The sequence below is a fragment of the Neovison vison genome, chromosome 1 (genome assembly GCF_020171115.1).
Source record: "Neovison vison isolate M4711 chromosome 1, ASM_NN_V1, whole genome shotgun sequence".
Taxonomy (NCBI): Eukaryota; Metazoa; Chordata; class Mammalia; order Carnivora; family Mustelidae; genus Neogale; species Neogale vison.
Window position 1 is genome coordinate 40,723,635 of NC_058091.1, and position 25,718 is coordinate 40,749,352.

General features: G+C 38.8%; 1 protein-coding gene across 2 annotated transcripts in view; it reads left to right on the forward strand.

Moving 5' to 3' along the window:
• The window catches only part of MDN1 (midasin AAA ATPase 1), a 167,289-nt gene that overhangs the window by 21,121 nt on the left and 120,450 nt on the right, over window positions 1-25,718 (forward strand). For both annotated transcript variants that reach the window (XM_044245581.1, XM_044245572.1), the window contains exons 6-15: window positions 1,021-1,263; window positions 1,509-1,640; window positions 5,549-5,652; window positions 8,636-8,750; window positions 16,593-16,786; window positions 17,658-17,739; window positions 19,823-19,918; window positions 21,340-21,452; window positions 22,670-22,818; window positions 23,698-23,758. In XM_044245581.1, coding sequence (XP_044101516.1) covers window positions 1,021-1,263; window positions 1,509-1,640; window positions 5,549-5,652; window positions 8,636-8,750; window positions 16,593-16,786; window positions 17,658-17,739; window positions 19,823-19,918; window positions 21,340-21,452; window positions 22,670-22,818; window positions 23,698-23,758 — 1,289 coding nt within the window. The remainder of the gene's footprint in view (window positions 1-1,020; window positions 1,264-1,508; window positions 1,641-5,548; window positions 5,653-8,635; window positions 8,751-16,592; window positions 16,787-17,657; window positions 17,740-19,822; window positions 19,919-21,339; window positions 21,453-22,669; window positions 22,819-23,697; window positions 23,759-25,718) is intronic.

Consider the following 25,718-nt stretch of genomic DNA (forward strand, 5'->3'; position numbering starts at 1 on the left):
GAGCCACCCGGGCGCCCTGAAATTTTTTTTATTTAATGCAGTAAAATACAACATTTACTGTCTTCAACTTTTTTTCTTTCATTCTTTCTTTTTTTTTTAATTTACATAAACTGTACTCCCAATGTGAGACTCAAACTCACAACCCTGAGATTAAGAGCCACATACTCTACTGACTGAGCCAGCCAAACGCCCCAACCATTCTTAAACAGTTTTAAATGTACTCTTCAGTGGTGTTAACTATATTCACATCGTTTTGTAAACAAACTCCAGAACTTTTCATCTTGAAAAATGGGTAGAGTTAAAACTTTATACCCGTTAAACATATTGGGAACATTATTATTTTTCACTTTTTGTTAAGGAAAATGTGAAATATGTTTTAAAATAGAAACAGTGGTGTGACGAATCTCCATGTACTCATCACTTAGTTTCAGTAATTATAAATTCATGATCATTTATAGTTCTGCACACTCTCTCTAAAACGTTATTTGAAACAACTCCCGTGTATCACATCATTTCATGCCTAAATATTTCAGTATGTATGTATAAAGAAAATAACTTTAAAAAGTCCATTATTCTTAAAAAAAAAAGTCCATTATTCTTTATTATACCTGAAAAAATAACAATTTTGTAATAGAGTATCCTTTGAGTGTCCATATTTCCCTGATCTATAAATATATCATGTGCATTCTTGATCTTAGATATGAAATCTTAGAATGTGGTGAAAGGAAGAAAAACTAATAAAAATTCAGTCATGAGATGAGGTTTGCCTCCATCCTTTGTGTGTCAACTTTTTTGGCTTCTCAAACTTTGGGAAACTTCCCTTAAATTTGCTAGCAAATTCTGCCAAAAGGAAAAATTCATCTTTATTTTGTATAACATACCTATTAATATTATAGTTCTGGTGCTACTAATTTACTTAGAGGTTTATGTAAAGGTCAGTGGAAGCATTGTAGAAATTAACTTGTGCCCCTTGGAGGAAAGACTGTTGACATGCCTTTTATTTTTCACTTGTCTCCTTAGGCTAGTACTAGGAATTCTTCTCGTGAACAGGAGCTGGCCTTTAGGTCTTATGTGCTGGTTGATTCAGTCTGCAGAAATCTTCAAACACTGGCTATGGCAGTGGCTTCTCAGAATGCTGTGTTGTTGGAAGGACCAATAGGATGTGGCAAAACTTCCTTAGTTGAACACTTAGGTGCAATGACAGGTAGACAGAAGCCCCCTCAACTTCTTAAAGTCCAGCTTGGAGATCAGACCGACAGTAAGGTAATTAAGATACAGCAAATTTTGGTGGGTTCACATGCTTACAAATGTTTGAATTAAAGTACTCTTTTTGCTAGGGGAAGATGGGAATAGTTACTGGTCTTCCTTGTAACTGATGGGACCAAGGTGCAAAAACATTAAGTGCCTGCTTATATCCATATAGAAGTTTAATAAAAGAATTAGTCAAAAGATGTGGCATTGGCATCTCAGATGTGTGGGTTCAGTAATACTTTATCCTCTTCCTGCAGATGCTGCTGGGAATGTATCGCTGCACAGATGTCCCAGGGGAGTTTGTGTGGCAACCTGGTACTCTCACACAGGCAGCCACAAAGGGACACTGGATTCTTCTGGAGGATATTGACTATGCTCCCTTAGACGTGGTATGTCATTTCACTAATTATTTGCTGATTTCCTATATATATTATTTTTTTTTTCTAAAGATTTTTATTTATTTATTTGAGCAGGAGAGAGCACTGGGGGAAGAAAGGCAGAGGGAGAGGGAAAAGGGAGTCCTACGTGGGGCTCGATCCTGAGTCCTGGGATTGTGATCTGAGCTGAAGGCAGAGACTTAACGGACTAAGCCACCTAGGTGCCCCTGATTTCCTATCTTTGAAGAGCATGTTGTTATTAGTGATTTGGGGAGATAATATAAACAACATAGGTGTTTTGCAGTACCTGGGTGGCTCAGATCATGATCCTAGGGTCCTGGGATCGAGCCCCATGTGGGGCTGTCTGCTCAGGGAGGAGTCTCCTTCTCCTTCTCCCTTTGCCCACTCCTCTTCTTGTTCTCTCTCATTCTCTTACTCAAATAAATAAATAAAATCTTACAAAAAAAAAAAAACAAACCGTAGATGTTTGATTAGAGATGGTATGTTTTCGGAGAAGCTCATTCATGATTACCTACCTATCTGGTTTGAGGTATGATTTACTTATCTGGTCTTCTGTTTGATAGATAAATTGGTAAAGTTCTGCTGGTGCTGTTTTGGTTGAGTAGAGTAGTCCCCCTTATCTGCCATTCAGTTACCCACGGTTACTCATCCTAAGCAGATGATCCTCCTGATGTATCATCAGAAGGTCAATAGTAGTCTAACACTGTATCACAGTGTTACAGTTATTCATCTCACTTTATCTTGTCATGTAGGGATTTTATCATCTCATCTCCACAGGAAGGGTGAGTACAGTACAATGAGATACTTTGAGAAAGAAACCACATTCACATAACTTTTATCATAGTATATTGTTACAAATATTCTGTTTTATTATTTACTGTTGTTAATCTCTTACCTTGCTAATTTATAAGATAAACTTTATTATAGGTGTGTATGTATAGGAAAAAGCATAGTATATATAGGGTTCTGTGTTATCCACAGTTTCAGATATCCACGGCGGGTCTTGGAAGTAGCCTTTGTGGATAACCGGGAACTACAATAGTTGGATATGTGATCAATCAATTTCATTGTAGTTTTTTTCTCCTTTAGTTGAACATGTGATCAGTTTCATAACCTTTCCAAGAATAGGCCTTGTGGGAAACATCTTACCCAGGTTAGAGATATATTGGAAATTTTGAGATCCTTCTTCCCAGCGGTCGCATTGGTAGAGCAGCAGGCTGAGGACACGTGAAGGAAGAGAGGATAATAATAAAAGCATGTTTGTTTTTGTTTCATTGTACATCCAGTTTATTTTCGTTTTGAATATTTTTCTAGTGTATCAAAATAGCTATGCAAGCAGTCCATGTTTCATCTATATTCTGTAAAGTATGACAAAAAGATGTATTGCAGAATGAAAGTTTTTTCTTTTGGGAAAATTTTCTTGAGATTGGTTTTAATTTTTTTAAATTAATTTATTTATTTTACCATGAACCCTAAAGTACCTGCATGAGGACTTTCCTCTCTTGATTAAGAATAATGAGAGAGTGTGTATGTGGGTTTAAGGAAAGAGTGGCTATAAATACATGTGTATTGTGATGATTTTAGAATCTGGTAAAGATGTAATAGGGTTATTGGCTCAGACAGCGCCTCACAGTTTAATTACCATGTTCTAGGGTTCCCCCTAAGTACCCCCCCCTTTTTGAGTCTAGTTGGCACATCATTTCTAGAGTCATAATGCTCAGTTTTATATAAAGGGCTGGAAACCCAGTTTTCTTAATAAGCCCAGAGCCAAGGCTGACTCCTACTAATGAGACTTAAAAATAAAACTGAAATATAAGGGGCGCCTGGGTGGCTCAGTGGGTTAGGCCGCTGCCTTCAGCTCGGGTCATGATCTCGGGGTCCTGGGATCGAGTCCCACATCGGGCTCTCTGCTCAGTGGGGAGCCTGCTTCCCTTCCTCTCTCTCTGCCTCTCTGCCTACTTGTGATCTCTGTCTGTCAAATAAATAAAAAAACAAAACAAAACAAAACCGAAATATAAACCACAAGGCTGAGTATTTGTTGAGGCTTTTTACTTTCTTTTCTTTTTTCTTTTTTATCTTTTCCCCCCCGCTTTCCACTCCCAAACTGAGGCTTTCCATTCTAGTGCTCTCTTCACTGGGACAGTTTTTTCAGGTAACAGGATACCTAGGAAGTCATTAGGATTATGGATTGTGGAATTAGAGCCAAACAAGGTAGGAGAACACAAGAGATATTCCATCCAAGCCATGATGTAGCCTAGGGATCTTTTGCTGTCCTGTAGTTAATTACATTCTTTGATGATCAAATCCAGATTCAAGACCAAACTGACAGTTTGTATTTTGCTCTCCCCTTGGCAGTGTTTGGTAAACATCAGAAAATTCTTCTGCACTGAGTCTCATTTTGTGTAGACCATTCCTCTTTTGTTCATACATTTGTTCTGTTCATACAAAGGGTATGTTGTTCATTTGATTACATTTAATCTTCAATATCACTATACTGAGGTTGTGTTTACTTTAAAACATGCCTAGATCCCTTGATTATTGTTTTGTTGTTTTAGAATTTCTCAGCTAATAGTTAGCCCTTTATTATTTTAAGGTAGCTTTTACAGATCTCAGGATGATTTTCTGTAGTTTCAGGTTTTGGAGTTATTTGGAGTTGCTCCTACATTATTTTGGGCTTTCCTTTCAGCTTCTAGCCATGTGTGAAATAATGATGCTTAGTAAAATTGTCTGATATTTTAGAACCCTCTTCCTTGACTCTTTGGTCCTCTTACTTTGTTTTTTCTTTTTAAGCTTCCTCTGCAAACTCATGTTCCCTACATCTATATGCTTGAAAAATTTCTCCGTTTTGTCCCTAGCTGGTGGAAGTTCAAGATGTCCAAATGGAACTTACCTGCTTCTCAGAACAGCCTTTTCTGCCATAGTTAGCAAGCCAGAAGTTTGATTTCTCTTTCTAGTCTCTTATTCATTTAGTCTTATATTGCTTGGCACTTTTTTTTATCTCTTTATTTTATTCTCTTCTATCCCACTGCCTTAGTACAGGGTTTACTTTTATCCATCTATGTAGCCATCTTGCTTTGTTACCCGACTAGTCTCTTCTTTTTGTTTTCTTTTGTTTTCCTTTCCTGCCAGCCAAACATCTATCTGTACAACTATCCTGTCTTTGTTTTTGCCTCTTTCCTGTAGGCTAGCGCCTTTGCAGTTTATATTCCATGCTGTCGTGCAGTTGATTTTCTAAAATGAAAATTATAGTATTTCCCCCCAGGCTAAAATCCTCTTAATATCTTTCATGAGAGAATTCAAACTCCTTAGCTCAGCACAGCAGACCCTTAATCATTTATCTCTACATTTTGTAGTTTTTCGCTATTTCATATACATACTCTGCCCTAACAACTATGCTGTTAGGCATGTAGATTTTTATCCATCTGAGTACTTTCTGCCTGGAGTATATATGCTACTTCTCTCCCATGAGACCTAATTCCTGCTCACATTTAAGACTCTGAGTATCATTACTTCTGAGCTGTATTCCGTGCCCTGCTTCTACACCATTTCATTCTGACTCACAGTCACCTCTGGGGTTGCACTGATCATGCCGTATGGTGGTTTTCATGGCTATTCTTTCAGACGGTAGGCTGTAAAGCCTTGGTCATATCTGGAGTTTTAGTGTCTGGCTTGGCTCTAATCCCGAGTAGGCACTTAGTGAATGTTGAATGAATAAATTATTCTGTTGAAGTGTAGGTGGCCCAGACATTCCCATTTGCCTTTTGATCCCAGTTCATGCTATGAGAACTAAGGTTTCCTATAAGGATGTGTTCATCATTTGGAGAAAGAATGTATTTTGGGTTTTTTTGTTGTTGTTATTTCTGCCTTAATAGTTTTATCAGTGGGTTTTTGTGGTTTAGGTTTCCGTGCTGATCCCTCTTTTGGAGAATGGAGAGCTCTTGATTCCTGGCCGAGGTGACTGTCTGAAAGTGGCTCCTGGATTTCAGTTCTTTGCAACTAGGAGGTATGTCCTATTAACCTTTCTATTCCCACTGTGGAGACTTTTCCTCATAAGTCCCCTCACTATAGTACTGAGTCCAAAAGTCCTAGAGTAGTGTTTTCTGGGCCCACTTAAAGCAAGATCAGTTGGAACTGATGACAGATCCAGCCTTTTCATTCCTATTTTATTTTACTTATTTATTTTTAGAGATCTGTTTCCTATTTCAGGACTCTGTTTTGTTCTATTGTTCATTTTTCTGCTTTACACCAGTGTCAGACTATCTTGATGACGGTCGCTTTTTTAGATGTAAGTAAGCTCTCTGCCCAACTTGGGGCTTGAACTCATGACCCTGAGGTTAAGATTTGCATATTGTACCGATTGAGCTAGCTAAATGCCCTTCATTCCTATTTTATTTAAAGATTTATTTATTTATTTGTTTGTTATTAATGAATTATTTTAGAGAGAGCACGAACAAGAGGGGCAGAGGGAGAGAGAGACAATCTTAAGCAGACTCCACACTGAACATGGAGCTCAATTTGGAGTTTGATTCTAGGACCTTGAGATCATGACCTGAGGCAAATCAAGAGTTGGCTACTTAACAGACTGCACCAGCCATGTGCGCAAGATTTATCTATCTTAGAGAGAGAAAGCGTGTACACATGAGCAGGGGGGATGGGCAGAGGGAGAGGGAAAGAAAAAGAATCCTCAGGTAGACTCCTTGCCAAGGGCATTGCCCTACGTGGGACTCGATCCCAGGACCCTGAAATCATGACATTAGGTGAAATCAGGAGCTGGCTGTTTAACCAACTGAGCTGCCCAGGCACTCCCCTTCATTCCCATTTTAAGTAGAGGTAACTAAATCAGAAAATGAGAGGGTTTTTTTTCCGTCCACTTAAAAATATCCAGGTTTTTGTTTTTTTAAGATTTTATTTATTTGAGAGAGAGAGAGCATGTGAGGCGAGAGGGTCAAATGGAGAAGCAGACTCCTGATGTGGGACCCGATACTGGGACTCCAGGATCATCACCTGAGCCAAGGGCAGTCACTTTGACTGAGCTACCCAGGTGCCCTAAAAATATCCAGTTTTTAAAAACTTTATCTTGGTTTCTTGTTTTTAGAAACAATCACTGGTGAGACTTTAGACAGCCTTGGGTTTGAGTCCTGACACTGACATTTTGTATCTGTATGCACCTTGCTTGTCCAATAATGATGAGCCTAATAATACCTACTTTACAGCTAGATGTAATTGTAAAGATTAAATGAAATAACTTGTGTTAGGGTGCCTGGGTGGCTCAGTGGGTTAAGCCGCTGCCTTCGGCTCAGGTCATGATCTCAGGGTCCTGGGATCAAGTCCCACATCAGGCTCTCTGCTCAGCAGGGAGCCTGCTTCCCTCTCTCTCTCTGTCTGCCTCTCTGTCTATTTGTGATCTCTCTCTCTGTAAAATAAATAAATAAATAAATAATTAAAAAAAAAAAAAAAGAAATAACTTGTGTTAAAGATCTGTCACATAATAAGTGCCCAACTATTGGCCAGCCACAATGATCGTGATGATGATGACCTGTAGACTGTAAACAGTTAAAAAAATTAAATATAAGCATCAACAAAGGAATAAAACCTAAACAAACTTAGTATATGTCCGTATTTGTATTTTATAATAACATGAACACAGTGATTTATTTCCTACTACTAGAATATATCTGTACACTTCTCCAAGGTTTTAATATGCCCAAGAATGACACTAATGTCACATTATATTTAATAGTTATACTAATGTTGGCCTTGGTGAGCATTTAGAGGTGGAGTGTGGAGTTAACCTAACAGTTCTCAAGGAATACTTTGCTAGGCCCTGCTTTTTTTTTTTTTTTTTTAAAGATTTTATTTATTTGTTTGACAGAGAGAAATCACAAGTAGATGGAGAGGCAGGCAGAGAGAGAGAGAGAGAAGCAGGCTTCCTGCTGAGCAGAGAGCCCGATGCGGGACTCGATCCCAGGACTCTGAGATCATGACCTGAGCCGAAGGCAGCGGCTTAACCCACTGAGCCACCCAGGCGACCCTCTGCTTTTAAAAATAAACCCTATGAGGGTGGCTCAGTGGGTTAAGCCTCTGCCTTCGGCTCGGGTCATGATCTCGGGGTCCTGAGATCGAGCCCCGCGTTGGGCTCTTTGTTTGGCAGGGAGCCTGCTTCCTCCTCTCTCTCTCCTTGCCTCTCTGCCTACTTGTGATCTCTCTGTCAAAATAAAAGATAAATTTATTTAAAAAGATAATAAAAAATAAAAATAAACCCTGCTTTTATTCATAGGGATAGTGAAGTTCTTTCTTGCTATGTTCATATCTCAGAAAATCCTGGGACATTGTAGAAAGGTATCAGATCATCTCTCATAAAGTCCTGGGAAAGAAGGGTGTCAGACAAATCTGAATTCATTCTTGGCTCTGCCATTTGTAGTCATAGTTGAGTGATCAGGGGGTGTTACTCTCCTCCTCTTTATGCCTTAGAGAAAAGTAGCACACCATTGTCTCAGAAAGTTGTGAGCATTGCATTAAATGGCCTAAATGCAAGCTTGTGGCTTGGCCTGGCTATGTATTTAATGAATATTCCTTCTTGAAATTTTTAATAATTTTGGGCACTGTAGCTTTTGGTAATAAGCACTGAACTTATTTTTAATGGTTTGGGCCTTGGATTATGTTTTGTCTTTCCTGAAGTTGTGTCGTGCTGAAGAGAAACATGCTGTTAAGATCAAAACACCTAATATAATCATTTACAGTGATTAGAAAATAACTTGGTTTAAACTTTGTTATACACCCTTAGGAAAAGAGTCAGACTTGGGTCAACTGGCAGCCTTTCATTTGTCCTCTGCCCTGTGAGCCCAACATAGTGGTATCTGGCAACAGAACGGGTTGTGAGTGTTACTCAAATATGAGATAATGTCTAGCAAGGGCTACCCAGAGGCGTAATTAAAGATTAAAATTGGGAGTTTTGTGTAATTCTTTTTTTAAATTTTGAAATACAGACTCTTGAGCTGTGGAGGAAATTGGTATCGACCTCTAAATAGTCACGCTACTCTGTTAGACAAATACTGGACAAAAATTCACATGGATAACATGGATAAGACAGAACTGCATGAGGTATGTGGTTATCAGTGGGAAAGTATCAGTGCTTTTGTTTTTTACTTTTTCTTGTTTAAAGTTCCAGATATACACGTAAATAGAGGAAATAGTATAATGAATCACCAAAATACTCATTAAGCTAAATTTAATAGTTAATGTACTAACATTTTACTGTATTAACTTCATCTAGTATTTTTTATTTGCTAATATATTTGAAAGCAAACCTCATAACATTTCATGATTCCTGAATACTTCAATGCATCTCTAAAAATTTAAGGGCCTTTTTTTTTTTTTTTTTTAAGATTTTATTTATTTGACAGAGAGAGATCACAAGTAGAGAGAAAGAGGAAGGAGCAGGCTCCCTGCCCAGCAGGGAAAAATCTAAGATTTTGTTTATTTATTTGACAGAGATCACAAATAGGCAGAGAGGCAGGCAGAGTGCAGTGGGGCGGGGGGGCGGGGGTAGGGGAAGCAGGCTCCCCGCTGAGCAGAGAGCCTGATACGGGGCTTGATTCCGGGACCCTGAGATCATGACTTGAGCTGAAGGCAGAGGCTTAATAAGCTACTGAGCCACCCAGGTGCCCTGATCCTTTTTTTTTTTTTTTTTTAATTTACTAAGTTGTTCTGAAACTAATGTCTTTCACATTCAACAGCATGTTTTATTCTGGGTATTAATGAAAATGACATGAATTATTTCTTAGATTTTCTACATTGATTTACTTTGTGGTGTTGCTGGTTATCCTCAGACATTTAAGAGGTATACTCCTCTCTCCCTTGCTAACCCCCACTTTCCCCTTGTATCTACCCTGTCACTTGGAAAGCTTCCCATTCTACAGTGCTTCATCTTGGAGCATAGCAAATAAAGCCCTGTCAGTAATTACATAGGCATGGGAGGGATGCTTTGCTCTTTCTTGGTATAAATTTTTAGATAAATAAGTGAAATAAGACAACCTTATCAAATTTTTTATCCAGAATTTTAAGTGTTTATAAAATGCCCAGGGGTTTTCAGGGTGTCTAGTTCACTGTATTACTGGAATCTCTCAGAAACCTAGTCTTTTTTTTTTTTTTTAAAGATCCTGTTTATTTTATTTGACAGAGAGAGACACAGTGAGAGAGGGAACACAAGCAGGGAGAGTGGGAGAGGGAGAAGCAGGCTTCCCTTTGAGCAGGGAGCCTGATGCAGGGCTTGATCCCAGAACCCTGGGATCATGACCTGAGCCGAAGGCAGATGCCCAATGACTGAGCCACCCAGGTGCCCCAATCAGAAGCCTTGTCTTACTGATGTGATTTTATAAGTCTGCAGCCTATTTTGGACTTGTGAGTTACTTACCACACTCTAGTTCCCAGTTTATTTCTGTGTCTCTCTGTGTATCCTCATTTTTCTGCCCTCAACAATAGCTCCTTTGGTAACTTCTTCACCTTTTTGTTCCAGCATCCACTCTGCCTGGCACTTTGTAAGCGCTTATTGTATTCTCTGCTGTCATGCAGCTCTTTGTTTTGCAGTTATAGAATTTCAGTGTTTAATTTTCATTCCTAAATTGCCATTCTGTTCTTTAAAGAAGAGGTCTGAAGTCCACATTTAGGTGTGATTTGTTGGGGATTGAAAGGATGGGAACAACATGGACTGCTACTTTTTTTCATCTTTCCATTCCTGTCATGAACAGCTATGAGTCATTCTGCTCACAGGAAAAGCAGAAGCACTCACCCCCTCACTTAAATGATGTGTATCATATTTAGATAGTTTACTTCGAGGAGTTCACTTATTCTTTTTATTTTATTTTATTTTATTTATTTTATTTTATTTTTCCAGTATTCCAAGGTTCATTGCGTATGCACCACACCTAGTGCTCTGTGCAATACGTGGCCTCCTTAATACCCACCACCAGGCTCACCCAACCCCCGACCCCTCTCCTTCCAAGCCCTCAGTTTGTTTCTCAGAGTCCATAGTCTCATGGTTCGTTTTCTGCTCCGATTTCCCCCAACTCACTTCTCCTCTCCATCTCCCCATGACCTCTGTGTTACTCCTTATGCTCCACAAGTAAGTGAAACCATATGATAAATGACTCTCTCTGCTTGTCTTATTTCACTCAGCATAAGCTCCTCCAGTCCCATCCATGCTGATACAAAAGTTGGGTATTCATCCTTTCTGATGGAGGCATAATGGAGTTCACTTATTCGTAAGCTTCTGGACATAATAATAAATTCTAATAACACCCTCCTGAATAAGTGGCTGGTGACTAAAACTCTTGGGTGCATTATTTAGGAAATAAAATAGTCTTTTAAGATGATCTCATGGGGAGCACAAGGAACTACATTTCTTCTGCTGCCAATTCCAGTCATCTTATGCCTAGAAAGATTGTCTTTGACTGGGGTGCCTGGATGGCTTAGTTGGTTAAGCATCCAACTCTTGATCTCAGCTCAGGTCTTGATCTCAGGGTCATGAGTTCAAGCCTTGTGTTGGGCTCCATGTTGGGTGTGGAGCCTACTTTATTTTTACTTTTATTTTTGTATTTATGTATATATATTGTGTTATGTTATTTAACATACAGTACCTCATTGGTTTTTGAGGTATTGTTCCATGATTCATTGTTTGTATGTAACACCCAGTGTGGAGCCTACTTTTAAAAAAAAAAAAAAAAGTTCGGTGGCTCAGTTGGTAGGGCATCTACTTTGGCTCAGGTCATGATCCTAGCATTTTTGGATAGAGTCCCACATGGGGCTCCCTGATCAACAGAGAGCCTGCTTCTCCCTCTCCCTCTGCCTGCTACTCCCCCTGCTTATGCTCTTTCTCTCTCACTCTCTCTGTCAAATAAGTATAATCTTTAAAAAAAAGAAAAAGGACACCTGGGTGGCTCAGTTGGTTGGACCGCTGCCTTCGGCTCAGGTCATGATCCTAGGGTCCTGGGATCGAGTCCCACATCGGGCTCCTTGCTCAGCGGGGAGCCTGCTTCTCTCTCTGCCTCTGCCTGCCTCTCTGCCTGCTTGTGTGTACTCTCTCTCTCTCTCTATCTCTGGAAAATAAATAAAATCTTTAAAAAAGAAAAAGAAAAAGATTGTCTTGACTTGCTGAAATAATAAATTATACTTTAGAAAATGAGATATTTATATAGTGCTAAGTCTTTATAGTTATTAAGTGCCAAAGAGTAACCACTGGCAGTTGCTCAAATCCTGTCTCCTCCATACACCTTGAATGTGACCTCATGTCTTAGGTGATGGTGCCTTAGAAGGCCTGCTTTTTCTGCTGGCAGTGCCTAATCACAGCCATTAATTACCTCTCCCAGGTTCAACTTCTCCATGAAAGCTTCCTGGGTCTCCAGGGATGGCTGACCACATTGTAATTTTGATTTGGTTGTATATCTTCTTCTTATGCCAGATGATATTTCTTGAGGGTGGGCTATACTCCTGTTGGTTTTATTTTCCTACCCCTGGTGTTCCCAGTGTAAAGTGGGTACTTAATAAATGCCTATTAAAGGAATGAATCTCCAAAGTAAATATTAAATTGATAAAAGAACCGTATTGTGTCCTATTAGTTTATTAAATGACATTGTTTTTGATTTTTTACATTTATGGTAATAACAAAGATACTCTTTGGCTAAGGAAGAAAATGAGTAGTTTGTGGGTATGTATAGATTTTTTTTTTAAGGATTTTATTTATTTGTCAGAGTGTACAAGCATGGGGGGGCAGCAAGTAGAGGGAGAAGCAGCCTCCTCAACGAACAGGGAGCCCAATCTGGCACTTGATCCCAGGACCCTGAGATTATGACCTGAGCTGAAGGCAGACACTTAGCCAATGGAGCCATCCAGGCTTCCCTATATAGTTCTTTTCTGTTCAGAACTTCTAGTCCCCTGAACCCTTGCTATAGTGTAAAACTGAACCCTCGCTATAGTGTAAAACTGATAAAGTCCTTTTTTCCATATAAAGATAGTTTTTTTCTCCATCCTGATGTTAAATATACATGCTTATTAAGTGGAATTACTACTCAGCAGTGAAAAGGACTAAACTAGTGGTACATGTGGTAATGTCTAGATGAATCCCAAAAACATTAGCTAAGTAAGAGATCCAAACTACACACTACATCTTGTATGATTCCATTCGTTTGTTTGTTTGTTTGTTTATTTATTTAAAGATTTTATTTATTTATTTGACAGAGAGAGACACAACTAGAGAGGGAACACAGGCAGGGGGAGTGGAAGAGGGAGAAGCAGGCTCCCCACTGAGCAGGGAACCCCATGCGGGGCTCCATCCCAGGACTCTGGGATCATGACCAAAGGCAAATGAGCCAAAGGCAGATGCTTAATGATTGACCCACCCAGGCACCCCATATGATTGCATTTATATGAGAGACTTGAAAGCAGATCCATAGGGATTGTAATCTGATTCCTGATTCCCCCAGCCAGGGGTGTGGGGGAAGGGATTGATTACAGAAGGGACATGAGGGTACTTTTTGTTTAAGGGGTGATGGAGGGGCACCTGGGTGGCTTAGTCAAATAAGCATCTGACTCTTGATTTCAGCTCCAGTCTTGATCTTGTGGTCATGGGGTTGAGTCCTGTGTCTGGCTGCTACGCTCAGCGGGGAGTCTGCTTTGATTTTTCTCTCTCCTTCTTCCCCTGCCCCTGCTTGCATATATGCATGCTCTCTCTCTCTCGCTCACTCTCTTTCTCTCTCTCTCTCGATAAATACATCTTAAAAATAGGGAAGGTTATGGAAATAGTCTGTATTTTGTTTGTGGTGACCAAGGTCATGAATATATATGACCAATTTTATAAATCTTTCCTCCTTATAAAAAAATGTACGTTCTGTATTTTATTATTTTATTTTTTATTTTTTTAAAAGATTTTATTTATTTGTTTGACAGACAGAGATCACAAGTAGGCAGAAAGGCAGGCAGAGAGGAGGAAGGAGGCTCCCCACCGAGCGGAGAGCCTGATATGGGGCCTGATCCCAGGACCCTGAGATCATGACCTGAGCCAAAGGCAGAGGCTTTAGCCCACTGAGCTACCCAGGCGCCCGTATGTTCTGTATTTTAAAGATACATGTGTCTGTCCATTTAAATTTACTGATTCTGTTACTCTTTTTCTGTTTAATTTTTCATCTATCTGAAATTGTTTTCAGCAATATTTCTTTAAAGTCCTTCAGTAAAAAAACATGAAGAATTAAAATCTTACATCTACTACTTGAGGTGACATTGTTAAAAGGTTGTAGATCCTTATCTTTGTAAATATGTGTACATTACATATATAAAATAAGTGGATTTTTTTTTAAAGTTTTTATTTATTTGTTTGACAGAGAGAGAGAGATCACAAGTACGCAGAGAGGCAGACAGAGAGAGGGGAAGGGAAGCAGGGTCCCCACCGAGCCGAGAGCCCAATGTGGGGCTTGATCCCAGGACCCCGGGATCATGACCTGAGCCGAAGGCAGAGGCTTTAACCCACTGAGCCACCCAGGCACCATAAAATAAGTGGATATTTCATATACAAATTGGAACCACAATATACTTTTCAAGCTAATTTAAATTTATTTGATGACAGTATTTCTTTTTTTTTTAGAGATTTTATTTTTAAGTAATCTTTACACCCAGCCTGGGGCTGGAATTCACAGCCCTGAGATCAAGAGCCTCACGCTCCACAGACTAAGGCAGCCAGGTGCCCAGACAATATTTCTTTTTTTTTTTTTTTAAAGATTTAATTTATTTATTTGATAGACAGAGGTCACAAGCAGAGAGAGCAGCAGACAGAGAGGGAGGAGGGAAGCAGGCTCCCCGCTGAGCAGAGAGCCCAAGTGGGGCTCAATCCCAGGACCCTGGGATCATGACCCGAGCCGAAGGCAGAGGCTTTAACCCACTGAGCCACTCAGGTGCTCCCCAGACAATATTTCTAATATATACATGTTTCCCTTCTTCTCAAATAGACTTGTCTGAATAAATCCATATCATTAAAGCTTAGAATCCAATATTATGAGCACCAGGTATTATTCTGCAGAAAATTCTCAGTAATTATTGAAGTAAATAGAACTACATCATTTGGTTTTTAATTTCTGTCATTTGCTTTTTAAAGATCAGCTGCTTTTTATCAATACTTAAAATTAGCTCCTTTTGAATAAATGAAACAAGATGGGATCAGGAGGGAGACAAACCATAAGAGACTCTTAATCTCACAAACTGAGGGTTGCCAGGGGCAGAGGGGTAGGGGGAGGGTGGTTGGGTTATGGACATTGGGGAAGGTATGTGCTATGGTGAGTGCTGTGAATTGTAAACCTGGTGATTCACAGACCTGTACCCCTGGGGTTAATAATACATTATATGTTAATAAAAAATAAAATATGTTAATTAAAATAAATTATAAAATAAAAATATGTTAATAAAAAAATAAAAGATTTTTTTAAAAATTTGCTCCTTTTAGTGTTTTCCTATTAACTGCTTCTAATTGCTTTTGCTGAGAAATTACCTAACAAGCATTATTGGAATAGTGTGTGTTAATTAATTTATTTATGAAGATTTATTTGTTTATTTTAAAGATTTTATTTATTTATTTGACAGACAGAGATAACAAGTAGAAAGAGAGGCAGGCAGGGGGTGGGGGCATGGAGAAGCAGACTTCCTGCTGAGCAGAGAGCCTGATGTGGGACTCGATCCCAGGACCCTGGGATCATGACTGAGCTGAAGGCAGCGGCCCAACCCACTGAGGCACTCAGGCAACCTATTTGTTTATTTTAGAGAAAGTGTGTGCACGTGAGCATGTGGGTTGGAGGGGTAGAGGAGAATCTCAAGCAAACTCCACGCTGAGCGCAGACCCTGCGTCAGGTCTCAGTCTCACAACCTGAGATCCTGACCTGAGCGAAGCCAAAAGTTGAACATTTAATCAACTAAGCCACCCAGGTGCCCCTAGCATTGTGTTTAAAATTAGAGTAAGTAGTACTTTCAGGATTCTTAAGTGAGTAAATTCCTGGGACTTGATGTATATGTTGCCTGGAGACCCTTTTCCCATCTGGCTTCTACACCCTAAGTTGTGTAAATGGTGAGATTGCCAGATTACTGTGTTCTGTCTAGCAAAAAATTGTGATCTTTGAGGGGGAAAGGGGTGTGGGCAGAAGTTCTTATACAGTAGTTCCCCTTATCCTTGGTCTGCTTTTTTTGCTTTCAGTTACCCATGGTGAACCTCAGTCCAGAAACAGATGGTCCTTCTGATGTGTAGTCAGAAGGTCAATAGTAGCCTGACACTATATCATAATGCTTGTGTCATTCACCTCACTTCAGATCATCGTGTAGGCATTTATCATCTCACATTATCATAGTACATGTTATTTTGAGAGACCACAGCCATATAATTTTTATTAAAGTGAGTTGTAATTGTTCTATTTTATCATTAGTTATTGTTGTTAATCTCTTAGTGTGCCTAATTTATACATTAAACTTTATCATAGGTATGTCTGTTTTGGAAAAAACATAGTATATATAGGGTTTCATTCTATCTGCTGTTTTAGGCATCCACTGGGGATCTTGGGGTACTACTGTACTTGGTACAAATTTCATACAGAAATTCATTTTTTGCTTGACTACTATTAGCAGGAGTGTACATGTGCTTTTATTTATTTATATAGAAAGATTTATATATTTATTTGGGAGAGAGTAGAAGCGAGAGTGGGCTTGGGGAGAGACAGAATGAGAAAGAGAAACCTTGAGCAGACTCACTCCTGAGCATGGACCCCAGTGCAGGGCTTGATCCTAGGACCCTAAGAGCTGAAATCAAGAGCTGGCTGCCTAACCAACTGAACCACCCAGGCATCCCTTACATGTGCTTTTAAAAATCACAGTGTCTGCTGCTAAATTCTCTTTGTTTTTATTTCCCCCTCTGTCTGTCAGGTTCTTCAGAACAGATATCCCAGCCTTTTGGCAGTAACTGATCACCTGCTTGACATTTACATCCAACTTACTGGAGAGAAACATCTCTCTCACAGTGATAGTTCTGTTACCTGTGAACAGGCACCTGAGGAAGTTTCAGAAACCAGAAGAGAAAACAAAAGACTAAGCCTTGAGGGAAGAGAATTGTCTCTGAGGTATGAGTTGTTATTTTATTTGTTTCCTTTTTTAAGTAGGCTCCATGCCTATGCTGGGTCTCGAACTCATGACCCTGAGGTCAAACATCGCATACTCCACCGATTGAGCCAGCCAGGTGCCCCTTGAGTTGATGATTTAAAAATTGCTTTCCTTAAAAGTTCTTAGCAGCTAGCACTGAATGGTTATGAGAGGTCCAGTTTTGAAATTAGACCTGTGGAGTGCTTCGTGGTGTTGGATCCTATTTTTAGATCCTATAGTTAATGATTAGGAAGGCTTATAAAGGGAATATATTATTTTAGCTTTAAAAAATATCTTCGGGGGCACCTGACTGGCTCAGTGGGTAGAACATTCAACTCTTAGAGTCATGAGTTGAAGCCCCACGTTGGATATGGAGGCTACTTTAAAAAAAAAAAAAGAAAGAAAATAACTTTAAAAGTCAAGGTTGAGATTACTTACTGATGTAATTCTTTCACTAGCTTTTCTTTTGTGACAGTTGGGGTCTTAAATAAGACCCTTGGAGTTTGCTATATATAGTGAGTTCTGTACCTTTACTTTCTTTTCTCAGTGGTTGATTTGCCTTTTGAGAAGTGAGCATTAAGAATGGCCAACTCCCCTGTGTTTGCTCTGAGAGTTAGTTGCCCACCCTCCCAACCTTGTCTGGCATGGATTGGAGTAAAATGTGGAGTAAGAGTAAGTGGGACTTCCACTTACTCTTTCCCCTGCACTGTTTATATTTATAATGCCAGAGAAACAGAGAGCCTTCATTGTCAGGTGTTCCCTGGACTTACGTGGATTGAATTTAACTTTGATGCTTTTGATGTCTTTGGCCTATGGTCTTTTATTTCTTGGCTTTTTTTTTTTTTTTTTAAGGGATCTACTGAATTGGTGTAATAGGATTGTCCATTGTTTTGACAGTCTTTCTTCATCAGCATCCTTAAATATTTTTCAAGAGGTAAGATAGAGTCTTCCTGTTTGTTTTCTTTCTATTCTGCAAGGCTGTTGATTTTCATTGTTATTTTAAAACTAAACTAATGTTGTCTTAAAACTAATTGGGCATAATCAATGTTTTTTGGTTTTTAAACAGATTACTACGAATTGCAAGTATAGTTTAGACAGAGTAAAATAGACACAGAAAGATAAAATAAGAAGAAAATCTCCCAGGTGTTAATAAAGTAAAATATCAAGTGTTTCTAAAATGTTTAGTATTAGGAGCACCGGGCTGGCTCAGTCAGTGGAGCATAAAACTCTTGATCATGAGTTTGAGCCCCATTTTGGGCATGGAGCCTACTTAAAAAATGCTCAGTATTTATTTTTACATATAATTTCATTGTCTGATAGAGTTGTATTTGATCTCTCCACTTGCTGAGTAGGGTCTTTTGCTTTAGTTGAGAGGAATTTATGTGGGGGTTACAAAGTATAGCCTTGTATGCTGGGCTTGGCCAAAAAATGTGTTGTGTGGGAGGGAAACCTGATTGAATTACAACTCTACCATATTCAGTAAGAACTGGGAGAATTTAATTTCTGCTTGCTTAAAAATAAAAGTGCTACTGTATGGAGATCTGTGGGCTCTTAAAGCAGTGACCAATTTTGATTATAAAGTGTTCCAGTTTTTAAGGGTACTCGCGTGGCTTAGTCAGTTAAGCATTTAGCTCAAGTCATGATCTCAGGATTGTGAGATTGAGCCCCACATCAGGCTCCACCCTGGGCATGGAGCCTGTTTAAGCCTCTCTCTTCTTCTTTGCTTGGTCTTTCTGGCCTAGCCAGCCCCTCTATTAAACTATTAAAGGTCCATCCAGAGTCACCTTGCTTAACTTAATAAACTCATGTATGGTCCAAAGGGACCCTAGTGAATAAAAAAAAGACATTTCCTACTCCTGGTAATGCCAAGGGTTTTTGAAGCTCTGCGCTTCAGGTATTAGGGACAAGGATTAGGTAAATTCTCTCTCTCTTTTTAAATGCTTACATTAAGTTTATTGATAATTTACACTTGGTGGTAGCAGAACTAAATGTATTCTTTGTTTACCACACTCATAGTATCCTTTCTATTCTCATTTTTTGTCTTGTCTTTCCTGTAAATAGAAATTTAGCAAAATGCTTAATGTATTCAAATTTGAACTTTTTTGGGTAGAATTTACTTTTGGTGGTGATACGTACTCTATATTTAATTACATCAGAAGACCTATCTGGTGGTGCCTGGGTGGTTCAGTGGTTCACTTGGTTAAGCCTCTGACTCTTGACCTTAGCTCAGTTCTTGATCTCGTGAATTCAAGCCCCACGTTTTTTGCTTTGAACACACATACACCCCCCCCACCACCAAAAACACATCCCTGGTTGGCCTATCAGTAATTGCTGAGATTGAGTACTGGATTAGGGTAATGATAATGTGGTCTTTTTATGGCACACCAGAGTTTGCCTTTATAGCTAGAAAGTAAACTTTTGGTATTCCTTCTATGGCTTAAGAGTCAGTCCCCCCCCCCCCCATGAACCATAGACCTAATGATTAACACTAATTCTGTTTTTGCCTGAATTTCAGATTTGTAAAATGAAGCTTTTTTTTTTTTTTTTTTTTTTTTTAAGAATTATTTATTTTAGAGAGAGAGAGAGAGTGAACAAGGATGGGGGGAGAGGTAGAGGGAGAGAAGGAGAGTCCTCAAGCAGATTCCATGCTGAACACAGAGCCCAGTGTGGGGCTTGATCCCAGGACCTTGACATCATGACCTGAGCCGAAATCAAGAATCAGACAGTCAACTAACTGAGCCACCCAGGCGCCCTGTAAAGTGAAGCTTTTTCTGTTTGCTTGTTTGTTTTTTCCCTAATTAGTATTTTGATAGTAAAGCCTTCACATTTGTTTGTATCCTATCTCTATTATGGTAAGGTCCTTGAGTCTAGGGCTGGTACCTTATTTCTATTCTCCTTAGTCTTACAGAAATGTTCCTGCTGGCTTTTTGTTCTTTTTGTGGCCAGAATGGTGGTGCTCTGTTATTAATGAGGTATTTTAAAAAATCAGTTGGCATTGACCTTGGTTATTTTAATAGGCTCTGGACTGTTTCACAGCAATGCTTTCTAAGCATACAAGCAAACTGAAAATGGCAGAAATTATTGGAAGTAAATTGAACATTTCTAAGAAAAAGGTATGTAGTGCTATTTTTACCACCTGTTGAAAGGAAGTTGGATATTTACTTTACTTGCTAGTCTCTGGTCCTTATCTGGAACAGTTCCTTTGCAATAACTACCTCCTTTGTCAAAGTTGGTAGTTTCGTTGTTACCTGTCATGGACATTAAGCTCTTATTATCTCTTAAGTAAGTAGTTCTGATATGTTCTACATTCTTAAAGTGTGCCTTGTGCCTTATACCACAGGCATGCTTTATTTTCTCCAGTGTTTTAATGAACGTGTTATTCTGTAGATTGTGGGCTCAGGACTGGAACTGTTTTAATAACACCTTTGTCTGTAGTTTTAGTCAGGATTAGATGTTTTCCCACTTTTTATTAATGTCAAACATGAGAAAAGTTGAAAAGAATAGTACCAATGGACGCCAAGAATAGTACAAAGAATAGTACTTAGGTTCATTGCTAACATTTTTAATACTTTGCTGTTCTTATTTTATTACAAAATACATATTTTTGGAGGAGAGAGCCTTTCAGCAGTAGTGATGGTAGCTAGGGAAATGTCTGAGGTCTATCTTGCAGCAGATTCCTGGCATTCCCAAATAAATGATGACACAAAAAACCCTTATGTCAGGAACGGATATAGAAGTATTCCTTAGGATTCTGAAACTATTGGGATGGTTTTAGCTGCAGGTGACAGAACACCTACTAAAAGGGGCTTAAGTAATAATTATAGTAGGCAAAAAAAAAAAAAAAGAAAGAAAGAAAAGAAAAAGAAACTACCACAATTGGGTTATGTAGAACAGTATTTATTCCCTTTGGTTGAAGAAAGATTTGTTTTCCCTGAACACTTTGCTACCCCTTTCATTCCTGCCCCAAATCTAAACAGAACCTGGGTTCTTAGGTTGGTGACAAGGACAAGAGAGGAACGAAACGGCTGTTGGGTAGATATCCTGGAAGCACCTGTCACAGCTTCTCTCTGTGTTCTGGCTGTAGGGAGATGCACCATGGTTCCATCGAGTCACTGTTGCCTCTATTATTTTAGAATCTAAAGCAGAGAAAAGCATAGCTGAAGAAAAATCACTGATTTTTTTCATAAATCTTAGGAGTAGAACTTTCTGTTCATTTGCTATTGGAATATGTCAGTGTGTTCACTTTAGATATAGGCAGATACGGACCTATTTGAATGAATAAATATGAATGAATGAAAAATACAGGGCAGCATTCATGATCAGTGTTTTAAAAAACATTAGAAATACAGAAAATTTTTAAAAAGACATAATTAAAGCTAACTCGCCTGTCTTGGAAGTAGAAAGTACTTGGTAAAGGGCTAGTTAGAGGGGCACAGTAAACCATAGTAAGCCACATGGATGAGGAAATGTTTGAAGAGTATACAAAAAAATTTTTTTAAGACTGTACAGAATTTTCCTCTGTCTCCTCCCATAGGCCGAATTCTTCTGTCAGCTTTATAAACCGGAAATTGTGATCAATGAGCTAGATGTGCAAGTGGGTCGAGTGCGGCTTCTACGGAAACAAAGTGAGGCTGTCCACATACAGAGGTAAATAGACTCTCAATTAGTCTGAGACTGTGGGGTTAGGAACATGATAGAAGGACTAGTCCAGCCCCTTGTGTCTGACCAGAATGTGTGTGAATGGTGATCTCTCCACTGTGCTGGATGGTAAGAAGCAGTGGTTTTCTAAAGTATATTCTGTAAAATTAGATGTTAATAGGTGAAGGAGGTGATGAGGGTGATTAAGGCCTTGGAAGTAGCAAAGATGTATTTTTTATTTTATTCACTTTGTGTATTTAGCAAAGTAAACCTCACTTGGAAGTCAGGTGAGGTCCTGTTGTTAGTCTTTTAATTCCTAGAATTTTACAAGATTCTGAGCTCTAGTTACCATTTATTAAATACTTACTATATGCCTAGTATTGTGCTAAGTGTTTTGCATATGTTTTCTCATGTGGTGGTTATAATAATTTTATGAATTAACTTATTACTGTCTTAGGACTGCCATAACAACTTACCATAAACTTGGTAGCCTAAAACAATAGATATTTATTTCCTCGCAGTTCTGCAGACTAGAAATCTGAAATCATGATGTTGGCAGGGCCACATTTCCACTGAAGGCTTTTGCCTCCTCCTGTCTTCTGAAGGCTACCAGCAATCTTTGGTATTCCTTGTCTCTGTAGTTACATTTCTCCCATCTCTGTCTCTGTCGTCATATCATCTTTCTTGTGTGTGTTTGTGTTTCTGAGTCTCTCTCTGTCTCTGTAAGAACACCAGTCATTGGATTTAAGGCTCACCCTTAAACCCAGTATGATGGGATTTTAACTTATTTATATCTGCAAAGACCTTCTTTTCATATAAGGTCACATTCATAGGTTCTGAGTTGACATGAATTTTGGGGGGAGTCTGTTCAACCCACAATAATAGTAGCTCTGATCCAAATTTTATAGGTGAGGAAACCAAGGCTAGGAGAGGCTAAGTAATTTGCCTAAGACGACATAGCTAGTACAGATAATGTCTTATCTTATTGGTCTTTTGAATCTCTAGAGTCTAGTAAAGTACCAGGTATATAAATACTCAGTGTTTGTAGAATGAATGAATTCTGCAATTCATAGGCTATAAGGATATCTGTTTTGTATCCTGAAGACAGCTACTGTGAGTTATCTTCTGATTTTTGTGGAGTCTGGAAAATCTGGTTCCTCAAAACAACACTTAAGGAAAATTTGCAGCCTGTTTCTCTGACCACTTACTTGTTTTCCCCTTCCCAGGGAGAGGCTCACTTTTGCTCCCACGAGGCCATCCTCTGTTCTTATTGAACAGCTCGCGGTGTGTGTTAGCAAAGGGGAACCTGTGTTGCTGGTGGGAGAGACCGGGACTGGCAAAACCTCTACTGTCCAGTACTTGGCTCACATTACAGGTAAGTTAGAGGGGAAGCACTCTGCCCCCAGACAATAAACATTTCACACTGATTGCCTTCCCCCTCCACCCTTATATAAAAAGTCCACTAGAGTTTAAAAAGTGCCACTACTCCACTTTGCCTGGAAATCACCACTGGAAATTTTTTCCTTGGAAATAATGTAATTTTTTTCCCCTGGAAATAACCACTGTTAATAGCTTGGTATTATTTTTTTATTTTTTTATTTTTTTGGTTTTAATGTATGGTCTGCAAATATATAAATATTAAGTTTGGTTTTATGTTGAAAAAATGGGATTCTATGTATATGTATTGCAGTTAATAAGGAAATTAGACATCTTTAAAAATAGAACTGCCTAGGGGCGCCTGGGTGGCTTAGTGGGTTAAAGCCTCTGCCTTTGGCTCGGGTCATGATCCCAGGGTCCTGGGATCGAGCCCCACAATTAGGCTCTCTGCTCAGCAGGGAGCCTGCTTCCTCCTCTCTCTCTGCCTGCCTCTCCACATACTTGTGATCTCTGCCTGTCAAACAAATAAAAAAATAAATTAATTAAAAAAAAAACTGTCTCATTTCTATTTAATGGCTAAATAATAATATTCCATACTGGATGTTTATTTAATTCTAATTTATAGACATTGACTTACTGAAGGAATTTTTTTGTTGTTTTCAGTTATCTGATACTGATACACAATCTTGTACATATCTTTCTGGGTTAGGTGAAAATTTCGGATGGTTGAAATTCCTGAAAGTAAAATAAGAGAATCAGAGGAAGTATACATTTAAAGATTTGCCCTATGCCTATGCTTTACACATCCTTTAGGATAACTGGATATAAATAGTCTTGAAATTTTCAGAGTGACCCTTTTGCCCTTTCTTTTTAAAAGGCCACCGTTTGAGGGTTGTCAATATGAATCAACAGAGTGACACTGCAGACTTGCTTGGGGGGTAAGTATGGTTTAAAATTGTTTTCTTGTTATTTTGTGTTCACTGCTTGAGGGAACAAATAGTTTTTCCTTTCAAAACTCAAAATTAGCATTAGAAAAAGGTTCAAAGACTTGTACCCCTACCTACTCCAGCAGGTTATTTATAGGACTTTATTGAGGAGCTCTTGGATGTGTAGATGTTTCTCTTCACTTTTTTTTTTTTTTTAAGATTTTATTTATTTATTTGACAGAGGCGTAGTGAGAGAGCAAACACAAGCACGTAGCGTAGGAGAGGGAGAAGCAGGCTTCCTGCCGAGCAGGGAGCCTGATGGAGGACTCCATCCTAGGACCCTGGAATCATGACCTGAACTGAAGGCAGACTCTTAACTGACTGAGCCAGCCAGGCATCCCGATTTCTCTTTATTGTAAAGAACACTTGAGGTTCTTGCTCTCAAAGATGATGCTGGAATGGAGAGGGAAAAAAACCAAGTATATAATCAGTTACTATTTGTGTGTACAGTCATTTGTCTGAAGCGTACATTCTGGAGTCACAGTGCCTTGGAGCTAGACGCTCTCCTGCAGTTCTATTATCTTTGAAACATAAAGTAGCTCTCTACTTGGTTAAATGCTGCTCATGGGACTCCATTGTGGTCATTAAAGTGCCCTTCTCTATTGGTGTTTTTTAATATGTTTGGTTCACATTGAATATGTTTGGTTTGTGCTGAAGGCTGTAAAATTGATGGATGTTATTGGCATACCTCATGTTGAGTGATATTGGGGATCTGTCCCATTAACTCAGAACAATTGCTTAAAAAAATCCTTAAAGGCATAAAGTAGAAATTATTGTCCTTTTTGCTCTTAATGGCATCTACCAGAAAGCCTTTCACTTATCTGGTTTTTTTTTGGGCCACCTTAACAGCAGTTTTTATTTTCACTCTCTTTGTCTTATATTCCTCCTTGCTGTGGGTAGATTGCTACTTTGAATCCTGCTTCTTTGGTACTTTTCCTTTTTCTGTTCTACACATATTAGTAATGATGTACTGAATGCTTTTAAATATATGTTCTATCTTAAGATCCATTACCTGAGGCTTATCTTTCTTAACTCTAATTCTACTTTCACTTTGTTATTTTTTTCCCTGGTAATCTTTCTACTCTAGTTTTCTTCTACTACTGTCAGTTAATTGACACTTAATCTCCCCTTTCCTTCATTGAGGTACTTGGCAATATGTTCTTACTAATATATAGAATTTGTTACTTAACTATATATATCTATAATACCGTGTATTTCTCTCTATTCTGTATCTCTATATGTCTTCAGGAATATTCTCCTGTTATGCATTCCTAAAACAAATGGCTGGTCTTTTTTTTTTTTTTTTTTTTGAGAATTTATTTATTTATTTATTTGACAGAGACACAGTGAGAGAGGGAACACAAGCAGGGGGAGTGGGAGAGGGAGAAGCAGGCTTCCTGCCGAGCAGGGTACCTGATGCAGGACTCAATCCCAGGACCCTGGGATCATAACCAGAGCCAAAGGCAGACTCTTAATGACTGAGCCACCCAGGGGCCCCACAAATGGCTGGTCTTGTACTGATTGAACATGTATTGCGTTTGTCTCTGCTAAGAATTTGTAGTGTTATGTCAGCCATTGTAAGTAGTTTTAAACATAGTGAGTACAGAGATGCCCGTTTGTGTTCTGATGCAATTGATAGTAAAAAGATTGGCATCAGAATATGGTAACTGGAGTTTTATTTTAGTGCCAACTTCCTAAAAAGAGTATGTATTCATTTTTTCCTTATTAGTAGGTTAGCTTCAGTTATCAAATAGAAAACTTACATATGCTTCAGTGTTTGTATGATTGGAAATGTGCTTTGCTTTCTATATTTTTGTATTACTGGAAAGTGGCATAAATCAAATCTTTTAATGGATAACATATTGTAGATGCGTGGATGACTCCTTTGCTTATGAGTTTTTGTGTGTAGGAT